General features: G+C 43.7%; 1 protein-coding gene across 3 annotated transcripts in view; it reads right to left on the bottom strand.

The window, feature by feature from the left end:
• Positions 1 to 4,618: 4,618 nt before the first annotated feature.
• Positions 4,619 to 15,178, bottom strand: part of Eps8 (epidermal growth factor receptor pathway substrate 8) — a 173,059-nt gene continuing 162,499 nt past the window's right edge. For all 3 annotated transcript variants that reach the window (XM_052720242.1, XM_052720243.1, XM_052720244.1), the window contains 3 exons: positions 10,334 to 10,514; positions 9,116 to 9,245; positions 4,619 to 6,260 (listed from right to left, as the gene is read on the bottom strand). In XM_052720242.1, the coding sequence (XP_052576202.1) occupies positions 6,147 to 6,260; positions 9,116 to 9,245; positions 10,334 to 10,514 (425 nt within the window). In that variant the 3' untranslated portion in view covers positions 4,619 to 6,146. The remainder of the gene's footprint in view (positions 6,261 to 9,115; positions 9,246 to 10,333; positions 10,515 to 15,178) is intronic.

The raw sequence follows: 15,178 nt of genomic DNA on the forward strand, positions 1-15,178 counted from the left end.
CTTCCTTAAGTTGTGTATTAGTTACTTTTCTGTTGCTTTAACACAACATGATGCCCCAGGCAACTACAGAAGAGTTTACTTTGGGAAGTCCATAATGGCAGAGGAGGCAAAGAGGTCAATCAATAATGGCAGAGGAGGCAAGGCAGCAAGCAGGTGGCTGGAACAGGAAACCAAAGGATCATACCTTCAGTCACATTCACTGAAAACACGGACACAGACACACAGACACACTCTCAGGGGATGGAGGGAGGGAGAGAGGGAAAGAGGGAGGGAGGGAGGGAAAGAGGGAGGGAGGGAGGGAGGGAGGGAGGGAGGGGATGAGGCCATGAACTCTCAAAGCCCAGCCCCTCATGACACACTTCCTCCAGCAAGGCCACACCTCCCCAAATGTGCGCCCAGCTGGGGAACAAAGGTGTGAGCCTGTGGCTGACTCAAAGGTGTGAGCCTGTGGCTGACCCAAAGGTGTGAGCCTGTGGCTGACTCACTCAAAGGTGTGAGCCTGTGGCTGACTCAAAGGTGTGAGCCTGTGGCTGACTCAAAGGTGTGAGCCTGTGGCTGACCCAAAGGTGTGAGCCTGTGGCTGACTCACTCAAAGGTGTGAGCCTGTGGCTGACTCAAAGGTGTGAGCCTGTGGCTGACCCAAAGGTGTGAGCCTGTGGCTGACCCAAAGGTGTGAGCCTGTGGCTGACCCAAAGGTGTGAGCCTGTGGCTGACATTCTCATTCAAACCACAAGTCGTTTTTGTCAGTTATTTTGTTACATCAATATTGTTACATCAATGATAAAAAAAAAAGTAGCTAATATTCCACCAAACAATGAGCACAATCTACCTGAAAATTCAGCTGTGGGGGCCTTGTGAGGAGAGAAAGTAGCACTTGGAACTACCTGGGAAGCAAGGAGGAACCCCTGACGTCAGCCTAGAGAAGGACCTTCGGGGCCTGCTGGGAGGCGGGGCTCACTGGCTCATCTCCCAGTTGCAGTCTAAAGGCCTGGTACCTCAGTCTCTTCAGGAGGCATCTTGGCTCTTAAGAGTCTCTGACTCGGCTGCCCCTTGGACAGGTAGCGTATAGACTTCTAAAGCACAGCAATCTATCCAGAAAGTCCAGGCTCAAGGCCCAAATTCTCTCAGGGCCAGATGACGGCCGAACCATCTTCCAATTAGGCAATGTGTAGTTCTTAGTAATTCACTGATTGCATAGTTCTTGGTAATTGCTTACTTTATCAGGATTTTACTAGTTTCTTCATTTTCCAAATCATTCACAAATGCTGAGATAACCCCCAAACCTCAATTTTGCTATGAGAAGTTGTTCTTCCCCTGGCTAAGCATGCCCCACTCCTTGATGAAGATGTTCCATGACACAGAGCCTAGAGCTCTGGCTTGCCTCCTGCTCTCAACTCCCAGGAGACAGTGATGTGCAAATAGACTCTGAAAAAGAAGAGAAGGGGTGTGGGAATCGAGATAAAGGGAAGAGAAAGGTGGGGGATGGGGAGACACACTATCACTGAGTCTGAGGCCTGTGGAACGGGACCCTCCTCTAGACATCACCAATAGGGAGCACAGCTGAGGATCTCACAGTCTGCTTGCTTTACAACTGGAGGCTGGGGCTAGAGGCTCACAAGGTCAAGGTCTAGCTGAACAACGTGGGGAGTTCATGGCTAGCCTGGGCAGCTTGGCTGAGAACCTTTCTCAAAATGAAAACACAAAGGGGACACAAACTCATGAATAAAATCTTAAAAGAAAACAAACAGTATTACAACATCATTCATGAGGGACATTGACTTTTTGCCTGTAGTTTCTCTGTCTGGCTCTGGTGTGAGGAAAATGGTAGCCTCGTAGAATGAACTAAGCAATGTTCCTTCTTTGGGTTTTTGAAGAGTTTTAGGATTTGTGTCTATTTTTCAAGTATGCCGATGGAGCCATCATTTCTCGGTAATTTCTTTGGGGCAATGCTTTTAATTATTGATTCAAACTCCTTACTATTTATCTTCAGAAATCTATTGCATTTATTATATAATAAAACTCGGGGACAATATAAAGATAAAAACCTGAGATAATCACAACAACCGAGTCACACACCATCTAGTTCACTTCACGGCTCAAAAGGGCCCATGCAACCTCCTGGCCCTGCCTCTGCTTCCTCGGGGGCCTCCCTTTCTCCAGTCCAGTTAGGGAACTCTATAATCTATTCCGATTAGCTGAATGTGAACCCTGACTCTTGAACCAGTGCCTGATTCCATTGGACATCAGGCCACAACAGAGATAAGATTGCCGTAACAGAAATCTGCATACATTTCTCTTTCTTCATTTTAGAATTATGAACCCACTCCGCAGTGTAATTGTTCTTTGTGTGGATTGCAACCCACGGCTGCTTTCTACACTCCCATCTCCCCCAATCTTCTTTAAAGACAGTTTAACTGTGTTTCACAAGGTTGGAAAAGTGGAAGGCATATTGAGTGAGTTCAGTGGAGATGGAAAAGATAAAATTTTAAGTTGGAGGTTCAGAGATGAAGATTGTAATTCACACATGAAAAAATGAAAATGGGAGCGAATAAAAGCAGAATAGAAGCCACAGATGAGAAGGGTAACACACAGAGAGAGCAACAGAAACTCCCCGGAATGAAACCCAGGGAGAACACTGTACTACAATCGAACAGAGCAGCAGAGAGCATGGGAAAACTTCAGAGGGCCCAGCACACACGAAGCTGCAAACACCAAAGGAAGGGAAACAGGAGACACAGGAAGTAAAGATAATCATTGTCCAAACTTCCCCAAATACAGTGACTATATTCCCACAATTCCAAGAATGTCAGTGAGTAACAAGACCACTACACGAGATACACCAAAATCGGGAGCTGAAAACCAGTCTACAGCTCTTCAATGCTGCTCCAACAACTGATGCCAGTAACACAAGGTGACTCCAGTGTCTACTTCTCCTGCATTTGCAGAACCAAAGTCTACACTCTCCTCTGTCCCACAAGATCCAGCATCAACAGGCCAGAAGCCCCTCTTCAATCTTTTCTCCTCTAAGACAGGTGTTCACCTTACAATGCTGTTCTTCGGAGGTTCAAATCCAAGTACCATGGGATGTGCTCTCTTTCTTATTTCATTTTTATTTATTTTTTTGAGATAGGGTTTCTCTGTGTAGTTTTGGTGCCTGTCTTGGATCTTGCTCTGTAGCCCAGGCTGGCCTCAAACTCATAGAGATCCACCTGGCTCTGCCTCCCGAGTGCTGGGATTAAAGGTGTGTGCCACCACCGCCTGGGTGGAATGTGCTTTCTATGTCTCTAAGTACAGATGAATACAGCTCTACCCTTTGAATCCTCCCCTGAGGTGTGGGGTCTGCCTATCACCCCCTCTGCAGAGTCTCAGGGCTCTCTCTTCCCCCCTCTTAATCAATAATTCACTCCCCTGCATATTTTCAGATAACAGGGAAGGATAACTATACTGTGTTGGAAAAACTCATAAGCTTTCTATTATTTATATGTAATTTCAAATACATATAGAAAAGGAAGCCAAGAGTCTACGTGTGCAGAAGCTGGAGCTAGACAGCTCTTCAGCCTACCCCTTTGTGATTTAGGGCTTTACCATGTGATAGTTTGACAGATTCTCTCCAAGAAATGAGAGGATTCAGAGATGGGGAGGGGATCATGAACTTGCCTTGGTTTACTTCCCATCCCATCCCCATCACTGGGTCTCCACTCTGCAATTGGTATATGACTGCCGATGGCGGCGGCGGTGGCGGCGGCGGCGGCAGCAGCAGCACCATCAGCAGCAGCAGGTACACACCTTCACTTCCCTTTTCCTGACCTCATGGCAGCAGCCTCCTGAGAAGCCAACCACCAGCTGAGCGGCATGCTCTCTTGAGGTCTACTCTCAAGGATACTGTGAACCTTTCCATTGACTCATGGTTTCTGAAACCAGATCATCACTGGGACTATGCTGCTTGCTCTGTGGGCTCTTTCTTCAAATTTTTCAGTGACCAAACTCCTTAGACATCTGGACACAAGCTCTGACAGGACTCTGCCTTCTAAATGTCCCCACTCTCCAGTGTCCTCTATTCCTGAGCCATGGACTCCTGTGATCATGACTTCTCTCCTACATTCCCTTTGTATCATAACATACAGATATGAACCACAGCATTCTTTCGCTGTTGGATCTGCTACTTTCCAAACAAGTTATTCTAACATTTTGATTTTTATTTTGCTTTCCGAGATTTTTTTTTTCCCCAATGAAGTCAGGGTTTATGGAACGTAAGAGATCTAAACTAATTCTCCTTTGTCATCTCACATCTGCTTGGGATAATGGGAGACAGAGATGGATGATGGAGGCTGCTAATCCCTTCGACACCTTTGCAAACTTGGCCCCTAAGAAGTTGTTCGATGTTACTGAAGATTTCGGGACACAAATTCGCTTGGAGCAATGATCAAAAATGAATACAGTGTGTATGAGTTTTCATTCTTGTTAGCAGCTATGACTTGATTATAGAAGGTATAGATGATAATACGAGGGAGGCCATTTTCTATGCAGACACACACTGAAGACTTCTTTCTGTTTATGGGGACCTCTGCTCCCATTCTGTTAATCCAAATGCCCAGTCAACAAAGCAAACGTCTTCGTGTTGATGAGATAGAAGCTATTTATTAATATACAGCAAATACTGTTTATTGCAGACTCTTTCCAGCTGACTCAAGTGAAAAAGGCACTATGAAAAATTAATGAGTCTAGATAATCTCTAAATGGATTTATGTTAAAATATACAACATTCTTACATAACTTCTTCTTTATATATGTGAAATAATATTACATTTAATGACAAAATTGTGTTTCCAAAAATAACATTTGTTGAAGGTTAGCTATTTTTCTTCTCTCTATCTAGATTCTTTCATGGGGTTAAAGTACATGTAAATTAAGTGTCCCGCCGGGCAGTGGTGGCGCACGCCTTTAATCCCAGCACTTGGGAGGCAGAGGCAGGCGGATCTCTGTGAGTTCGAGGCCAGCCTGGTCTCCAAAGCGAGTTCCAGGAAAGGCGCAAAGCTACACAGAGAAACCCTGTCTCGAAAAACTAAAAAAAAAAAAAAAAAAAAAAAAAAGAAAGAAAGAAAAAAATTAAGTGTCCCTTGTTACACAGATAAAACACATAAAATGGCTCAATATCCTTTTACTACTTATATCAATATTTATAACTGAGCCCTTCATTAAGCAAAATACTGTAATAAACACCAAGGTGGGCTACTTGGTTTGACTGACTGCGTGTAAGTGACCCCACTGGTGCTTCCTCATATTTAATTACACAGTACACAAAATAAGCAGAATATAAACTAAATCACAGCATAATCTAGGCAAGGTTTTGCGACTGACAGAGCTTCGAGGAACAAAACGTCTTGAGAATGTACTAGAGTCTCCTATTTGCATGGTCAAGGTCTGGCTACATTGTACAATTCATTCAAATGTGATTTTTTTTTAAACTGTTGGCATTAAGAACTTTAAATAAACCTAAATACACTGTCATTAGGTATGTCAGAGGAGAGATCTAAAGTGAGCAGAGGGTAGTGTCGCCGAGCCTCCTCCCTGGATGACAGGCATCTCAGTCACAGAAAGCTGAGTCGGCAGACTTAGTCGTCAATGGCCATAGCTTTTCCTTGTTGCAATGAATACATTTTCCATTGTCAAAATAACCCGACACAGATCACCAGAGGAGGCTGAGATAATTAATGGAGCAAAGGAAAGTGTGCCTTAGGAAAGTGGAAAAAAATGTTTCCCAAGGTCAAATCAGTCTAATATTTTTCTTTTTAATTACCTTTAAAATTCTTTTAATTACACATGTTATTTATTTATGAATGGTGGTCAGAAGACTACCTGGAAAAGCTAGCTCTCTCCTTCTACCATGTAGGTCCAGGGACTTGAACTCAGGTCATTGGGCTTGGCAGCAAGTACCTTGACTTGCTGAACAAGATCACCTGCCCACTTCTCAGTTTTTAGTCAAAACAACGGTCAAAGAAGCAGCGAGGCCTCTGCTCACTCAGGCGTCCACTGTTTCCCTTTATGGCGATAATTTACATACACCAGGACAATGGATTTGACATTCCCTTCAAGGCTTCTTAAACAAAGCTTGTCCAACACTGCCAAGAATCATGGAGCTCAACAGATCAGTGGCTGCTTCCTTCATCAAAAGACTCCACCCCCGAGTCGCTGGCGGCAGCGCTGATCTTCTCCTGACGTCGACGCATGATTTCCTGTAACTCAGAGCTTCCGTTACTGTCCTGAAAAAGAAACATGGAGCAGACAGCGTAGTTACCGCCTTGTGTGCCGTGGGTGTACCCATCAAATCAAAGTGCTCAGGGGTACAGTCTACTGCGGGTCCCCCAACTATTTCTTCAAGAAAGCAGGAGACTCCTCTACCTGTCAGTGAAGTTTCTAGACTTGAGCAGCACATCACATGAATAACTAACTCTCTTAAGACAAGTCACTCACCATCACTGACCATGCCTCTCAATTTAAGATAAAAACAGACCAATAATGCATGCAGAATGTTTTAGACTTGCCAATAGAAAGAGGTTCTATGTACAAGGAGTCAGTTACCAAAGAATACTTTGTATGCATGTATATGTTTATATATGTGTGACATGTGTGTTCAGGTACACATGTATAAGTGCACACATGCATGTGGAGGTCAGAGGTTACTGTCTTCTCAATCACCTTTCACATTATTTTCTTTCTCTTTCCTTTGAGACAGGCTGCCCTGAAACTCATAGAGGCCCTTCTGCCTCTGCCTCCTGAGTACTGGGAATAAAGGGGTTCCCCCACACCTGGGATTAAAGGGGTGCCGCACCACACCTGGAATTAAAGGGGTTCCCTCACCCCCTGAGATTAAAGGGGTGTCCCACCACACCTGGGATTAAAGGGGTGCCCCACCACACCTGGGATTAAAGGGGTGCCCCACTACACCTGGCTCCACCTTAGTTTGAGACGGAATCTCAGACTCCACCTGAGGCTCACTGGTTGGCTGGCCTGGTCAGCCCCAGGAATCCTCCTGTTTCTGCCTCCCTGGTGCTCATGCAGACACATCTACCTTTGACTTGGGCACTCAGGATCTGAACTAAGGTCTGTATGATTCCAACAAGCACTTGATCAACTGAACCATCTTTTCACACCTTCCAAAGAACTGTCAGTCAAGCAAGGCACTCATTTCCATTTAGAGATTTTAAAGGGTGTCTTCAGAACACACTGTTTCCCTTCAGACAACTCTGCCCTCTCATCCTGCCAGCCTTCCTCACCTCCCAGCTCTCCCTACAATGCCCAGGTACCGTCTCCTGTCTCCTTATTCCCTTGGGTGACTGAAGGCTCGGGTAACAAGTGGGGGTGTGGCGTGGTGAGAAACTATGTGAAGAACTGGATCTGAGAAAACGCTGAGGAGGAAGGTGGCCACAGAGCACAAGGAAACCCGGCATCAGTTTTGCCTCAGTCAACTCCCAGAGGGCTCAGGAGCAAGAAGCAGGCTGGGAGGGTAAAGACAGTGACAGGGCATCCCAGAAGGAAGGGATCTGGAAACTTTGGGATACAGGATTTTCTAACATACCCTTGAGAAGTAATTTATACATTCTTAACAAGATTGGAAAGCATAATGATAATAAAACTGCTTTGGGGAAGACATAATTCTTATTCATACTCTACATATGAAAAGCAATCATCAAACTCAAATATAAAACCTTCCAGATCAATGTTGTAGGAGAGAGTTCTCACGGTAATGGAATTTTGCTTGATGGAGAATGGTTATAGGATTATACACATGAAGCTATTTTATCTTGAGTTATTTAACTGTTCAATTTACATAATATACCTGGTAGGGAAAATTAGCTATCAGCTTTGTGTTGAATCCTATGTCCTTTTATTTGAGGCCAACTATAATTTTCACAAAACGATTAACTCTTACAAAGCCAACTTTGAAGAGGATAGCTTGAACACCTCCAGCTAAACAGACTCTCATTTACTCTGTAGCTGCTATGCAGACAGCCAAGACTAAACACTTCATGTAGCTGGCTATTTTCCTTTCTTTTAAATTTATTTTATTTATGTGCATGTGTGCGTGTGTGCATTATATATGCATGTGGAATGTTCACACTCAGGTTTGCCTGTGTCCATTCAGAGTCCAGAAGAAGTGGCAGATCCCTCAGAACTGTAGTCAGAAGTATTTGTAGGATGTCTGCCTGGTTAAATAGGTGCTGGGATTTGAACTCTGGTTGTCATGATTGCACAATCTTGGCTGCTAAGCTGTCTCCCCATCCCACAGCTACACATTTTTAATGGCCTTCCTTAGAATTCCTGATGATTCTGTAGATGGATGACTAGGCTTAGGAAATGCACCCAGGACTTTGGTTTGTTGGAGAAGGGATCTCGGGAGGTTGGACAGTCCTCGAACTCACTTTACAGCTGTGGCTGGCCTTGAAGTAAGCTATCTGCCTTCCCCTATAAGGGCTGGCTTATAGATGTGCCACCACCATGCCCAGCCACAGCTTGGGATTTATGTATTTTTATTTTTACGTACATTTCTATGTGTGTGGGCATATGCACATAGGTGGCCCTCGAGGCAAGCATATAGTGTCTAAATCCTGAAGCTGGTGTTACAAATGGTTATGTGTGACCTTTTGTGGGTGCTGGGAACAGAACTCAGGTTCTCTATAAAATCAAGGCATGTTCTTAACGGCGTGGCCATCTCTCCAGCACCCCACAACTAGGGTTTTATTTATTTATTATACTGACATTTCCAAAATAAATAAAAATAAAAAAAACAGTCCTAGCCTCTCAGACAGTTACTCAACTCAGGTATGAATTTATTTTCTATTAGCAAAACTGAAGTTTTTATAGGAGCTTATGCAATAAAAAGAGAACATTGTGCTTTTGTTAAAATGCTCAGCAATGAATCTCTAGTTGGACTGAAAGACAATCTTTGTGAAAATAGTTGCTGACAATATCTAGTGGCAGAGAAGGAAAAACAGCCACATTTAATTCGTCTCTTCAGTGAGGGGAAATTGACCAACATGGACATAAATACTGGTTCCAGAGCTGCCGGGCCAGTCCTCACTCTCCTAACAGACACCAGCTCTGTCCACAGTCTCACCTCCAAAGCAGCTTTCTGAACAGTGATTTGGCTGAAGACTCTGGCACCTTCGGGGCAGACGGACCTCAGTTCATCTTTATTGAGAGAAAAGAGTTGTGCTCCGTTTAGCACCCCAAGGCTATTGACAGTCCTGAAATAAAGAGCAGGAGGAAAGAAATTACCAGACTGTTGTGAATGTCAGCAAGAGAAAAGCTGCTGCTTCTTCTCTCTCCTTCTTCAAGCTTTTGGTTGTGAGCCTTGCTTTAACAACTAGACCATCTCTCCAGTTCATCCATCCCCCACCTCTCTTTCTCTCTCATATCTATCATTTATCTATCCATGTTTTTTTAGTGTTCACTTGATTTCACTTCTGAGACAGGGTCTCATATAGCCCAGGCTGGTTTAGAACTCCCTATGTAGCTCAGGTTGACATTGAACTGCAGATCCTCCATCCCTATTTCCCAAGTGCTGGGATGACAGGCATAGGCCATTATTGTGTAGTCCATATCCTTAAACAGCACTACAGTGCTGAGACAAAGGAATGCCAAGAGATGTTCATGGCCATGACCCAGAGGTTCCTTGCACATAGAGTGGTTAGTGATGGAGCATCTAAAAGGATGCAGCAGGGTTTCGAATCATCGACTCGCTCAGGTTTCTGTTTCCTGTCCCTAAGAGCAACAGATAGCTTTCCTGTAACATGGCAACTGACTAACAACTGCACTTTATTGTCAATTATGCCACATGAGTTAGTTTTTAAATTAAGAGTCCTCAGCCATGTACCGTTCAAACATTTCACGGTACGAAATATACATGAAACATCTACAGACTTTTAGATTAGAGGTACATAAAGCAGTAGATACCTCTGATTTATAGCCTTTAGATACTCTATCCTGCAGCAAGAAGTCTTATGTTACACATCCTTCATGGTATGGTCCTGCTAAGACCATCGTCTTATTCCACATAACTGATGAGAAAGAATAAAATGCCAGCAGTCCTCACGGCTGGTAACAACTGTTCGAGAAACAGTGAAGGATACAAACCACCGTCTAGAAGACGGACTAGGATTAGTCATTTCTGTTTTCCCCAATTCTGCCTTTTCGTCTTTGCTTTTAAACAGTTAGCCACTATTTCCTGAACACAGGACAACAAACGCCACCTGGGCTCTGACAACTTTTAAGAGTCATGGGTGGCACAGGAGTGACACAGCTGAGAAGGCGGCGTGTGATCCAGGGCACTCACACAGGGTTGAATCCTTTTGACTGCAGCCACGTCTTCACTTCCTCTGGTGTGGAGTCGTAAGTGATATTGACCACCGGAACGTTCTGCCGTGGCACGTGGAACTTCCTCTGTGCGGCGCTGCGCCCGATGGTGAGCCTCTGGAAGAGTTCATCCTGGACCTCTTCCATCTGAGACTTCCTTCCTGAACACCGAAAGGGAGCACACGTGTTCAAAGATCTCGACCATGATGTCCCCTCTAGAACCTCATCCCTGATCATCCCCAGACTCCTGAGGGATTTGCAATCCAGGGTTCCTGCCATGCCTCCTCACTTATACCTGACCTGGTATAAGCTGCATGATGAATTATTGAAGTGACTTTCTGGCCCTTCTCTTTGCTCAGTAGTCTCCACAGGCTGTGCCCGTGCCTGCTCAGCTGCGTGAGTTGAGCAGTTGAACACCTCATGTTCGATTAATGATCCCCGCTAGGCTGTAATTTCTTCCCCCAGAGCATTTCTAATCCATAACGCTATGTCAGTCCCCAAATGTAGACCACTTTCTTGTGTCCATCAAGACAGTTATTTGTTCACCCGCCCTTCCATCAGAATGTGAGCCTGAGGACAAACATGCTTCTACCCGGCTTTGTTCGCTCCTGTACCCAATCGGGAACGGTGAGCCAATAAATATGAATGAAAGGGGGTGTCTCCTGACTTTCTCTCTGAGACCTTGACCACCATCGTGTCACAACCATCATGTTGTACCCAGGTCAGGAAGTGGAGAACAAAGAGAAATGATCTAAGTGACTCTGTCAATGAGGGGTAGAAATTAGCTAGAACCAGATGGTCTGACTTCCAGCCCAGGTCTGGTCTATATTCAGACCCCTGAAATTACTTTTGATGAACTTCCCCACCAATTTTCACTCCTAGCATGTGCTTATGAATGAGCATGGCATTATGAGAAAAATGGCAAAGAAATGAATCTAAAGGGAGGAGATAATATCTCAATGTATCAAAAATGCATGTGTGCCTTTAGGTACACTGTTATCTGTTATTGTTTTGAAGATCAGAACTGATATTATAATCCCATTAACTAATTAACTTGGCAAGTGGCAATGACCGGACAGCTGAGAGAGCTTTTGATGTCATTCTTAGAAAGTGTTTGGTGTCTCTGGAAAGCCAACTGTGAAATAATTAGTGTTAATAGAGTCTAATTTGTACTAGGGCCTCAAGTATGCAAGAAATGTTATTTTTGATTAGTTTATTCTTTGACAGTTTCCTACATGTATACAATATATTCTGCTCACATACAACCCTCCATCCTTGCTTATCCTAATCGTCACTACCCCCCACTCTTGCACCCACTTTACCTCAGGTCTTCTGATTTTGTTTTTGCTTTGCGACCCACTGGGTTTACCTAGCACCACTCACGTGGGCTTGAGGGTGAAGCCAGAGGAGCATTGGTAACTCAGCAATGGCTATGGCTGTAAAGACAATGACAGCATCCCCCTCAGCAGCCATCAGCTGCCACAGCCTCTCGGAGAGAGGGCCCCTTCCTCATCTAGGGGAAGATGAAGAAATTTAAAGAAAAAGAGAGAGAAAGAAAAATGCAGGAAGACAGAAGGGAAGGGACACTGTTGATGGGTGTAAGTAAAACAGCGCCTGAACTTTAGGAGCTGTTTTAAATCAGTGAATGTCTGTCTGCACGCAGGAAGTAAGTCTGCCTCAAAGTGAAAATATCACTACACTGAAGAACCACGACACCTTCTCACCCACTGAAGAAGACAAGTCCGCGGTAGCCTTCCTCAGGCATTACAAAGAAACCTCTTTCTAGAATGCTCCTGGGTTTTGGTTTCCACTTTCGATGTTCTTTCCTAACAACAAAGCGGACGAACATCACCTTCCCACAGTGACGGCGCTGATTACAAAACGTTGAGCTCAAGTCAAAGGAAGAAAGGCAAAGCAAACTAATGAGTCGGCATCTTCAAAAGAGGCAAGAGGTGATGCTGTCTGGATCTTTGACGAACCAATCTGAATAGCTTACATGATGCCTGGTTCCAACAACCTCCAAGCAGCTCTTCTAAAGAGGGCATATGCCACTTCAGCAAAAGGGGCTTCTTTCCTTGGCCACTGGTTGTAAGTGTGTGTGTGTGTGTGTGTGTGTGTATGATGCATGTGAACTTGGTTGTGATATTTTAGAGTGTACCTGTGTATGCTCCTATGCAGGGTATGGATCAGATGTCTTCTTCAATAACTCTCCAAATTATATTTTCAGACAGAGTTTCTCACTGAATGCTTGCTGTCAAGGCTGGATGGCCATCTGTGCCCTGAATGAAGCTGATGGTCATGCCTGGTTATTCACATTGGTGCTGGAGATCTGAACTCAGATCCTCACATTGCATGGCAAACACTCTACTCAAATACATCTCCCTGTCCTTTTCTGAATTTTAAAACAAACATTTGACGTGGCCTTGTTTATATTTGCATAAATTCCCACTTTCTAGGCCTTTTCATTTTATTTTTATCAGAAGTTTGGGGAATGAACAGAGAATGTAGTAGCAAGGAGCTTATCTTGAGAGAAACATGGACCTCAAAACACACACACTTAGTTATGCCATCTGCTAAATGACCACGAGACAGCCCTGACCTTTGTTCAGAAAAAAAACTGCTCCAAAAATATGCTATTGGGAAATATTCATTTTATACAAAAAATAAATTTATTTAATGCCAAACTACACTGGAGATATTTTAAAAAGTAATTTTACAAGAGCAATTATGAGGGTAAATTATGTTAAGGACACAAGCCCATGCGCTAATTTGGTGAGAGTGTTTCTATTTTACAGACCCCGTGACCTTTCCATGTATGAAAAGCAGAGTTGAAAGTGATGAGTGTCAATTATCAGGAGAGTTCGCTCTTGTACAGGAATTCAAACTATGCCTCTTCCCCACTAGGTTCATGGGTTTCTTCAAGTGGGACAAAGAACAAGCCATTCCAGGACATGTGTTGCTCCAGAAGGGGACTGGATGCCTCTGAACTCTGACCCCGGGCCTGGAACAGACTGCCACCGTGTCAGGGGTCACTGCGCTGACTGTCAGACAGAGATGTGTGCAAACTTGTGGGAAGAAAGGAGAAAAGAACAGTTGTTTCTCAGAGGGAATGTTCCCCAGGGAAAAGAAATATATTCATAGAACTTTCCCATCCGAAAACTATTCCTCTGGTATCTTTGAAAAAGCTCACACATATTTTAAAAATTTAGTCATATACTTAGAGTTAATTTCACATTCATAAACAGTTATTTCTGACACAGAATTAGTTGCTTTTCCAAATCTTCATTTTCTTTTTATTATATTTTCCATTTATTTACTGGTGTGTGTGTGTGTGTGTGTGTGTGTGTGTGTGTGTGTGTGTGTGTGTGTGTGTGTGTGTGTAGGTGTGAGATCAGAGGACAACACAAGGGAATTGATTCTCTCTTATTGCCATGTACATCCCGGGGACTGAATTCAGGTCATGGCAAGTGCCTTCTCCTATCTAATGAAGGAACATGACTAAAAGTTCTAAGGAAGTCAAACATGACTAAAAAGGTGATTTGAATCCCTCATACTTCAGGAGAAAAAATCATGCATGTAATAGGCTTGTGGTTATTACAACTTGCCACTATTGCCATAGTAGTTAAAGAGCAACACATTTGGGTCTCCACCGTATTCTTTTTCACTTGTTGAGAATGATAATGAATGGGCACATGCAGCTATGACTCACTGGGGGGAAATGGCACTGAAAATTAGGAATGCAGTTGGAACCTGAGCCTCAGGCCTACGATGTCAGCCAGGAGATTAACAGTAGAATACAGGTAACTGGGTATAAGAGATGAGGCTCTGCAGGAAGAATAAGCTGCAGATCATTCCTTTTCTGACAACATGAATAGTATTGAGGGGAATGGAAACAGATGGATCATTTATAGTAAAAATAATTTATAAAGACAGAAAAGTACAGAACCTTGGGGGGGGGGCATGAGACAAAATGCTAGGTATGTTTTCCACCCAGCATGTCCACTTACCCTTTATAGACTTTTATCAGGCCTTAGATATAGGAAATGTCACCTTGGTTTTGGCTTTCCAAGGTTTCTATAATGAGCTATCGTCAAGCAAACTGACTTTCGAAACTTTAAAAACATTATTAGACATGAAGCAGATATGCACACTATATAAGGTACAGCAAAAACTCTCAGAATTCACCTTTAGAGTTCAAAGTATCTACACAGTTCTGCCTCAGCAACGAAATAGATAATCCAAAGTTATCATAATGCCTTTAATTTTATTTTACTGTGGTTCTCATAAAAACCGGTCTCATAAAAACCTACTTTAATTTGTGAAAACATGAAGTTCAAGTTGCATGAAATCTGTGTTGGAAGCAAACGTGAGGTTGACGCTGGCAGGTGATCCTGTAAAGCTGATGTGGTTCTGGATGTATCTGAGGATGGCAAACACCAGGGAGAGGCCCAGGAGAACTTGGGGAGATGAGGAGTCAACAATGTCAGCAGCAGACACTGACTGACTGCTTGCACTGGTCAAAATTGAGCAGTTTTCAAGCTTTGCACTGCTGACATCTCCAACTGCCTGCACAATGCAGGAATTGCCAAACACCCTGACTTCTGGTTAGATATCAGTAGCTTGTGACAATCAAAAAAAAAAAAAAACCTCAGGGAGAGGGAGATTGAGCAACACTACACACACCTCCACTTCACACTTGCAAGTACTTTGCACTAAATCCTTTGCATATATCATCTCAAATCTTCACACTTGCCCTTGGAAACATAGCTTTGGTTTCCTCCACTTTCCAGACACTAAAATACATAGAGTCTCATTGAAGTCTTGA

This window comes from Peromyscus californicus, unplaced genomic scaffold (assembly GCF_007827085.1).
Source record: "Peromyscus californicus insignis strain IS unplaced genomic scaffold, ASM782708v3 Scaffold_6__1_contigs__length_162567912, whole genome shotgun sequence".
NCBI classification, from domain to species: Eukaryota; Metazoa; Chordata; class Mammalia; order Rodentia; family Cricetidae; genus Peromyscus; species Peromyscus californicus.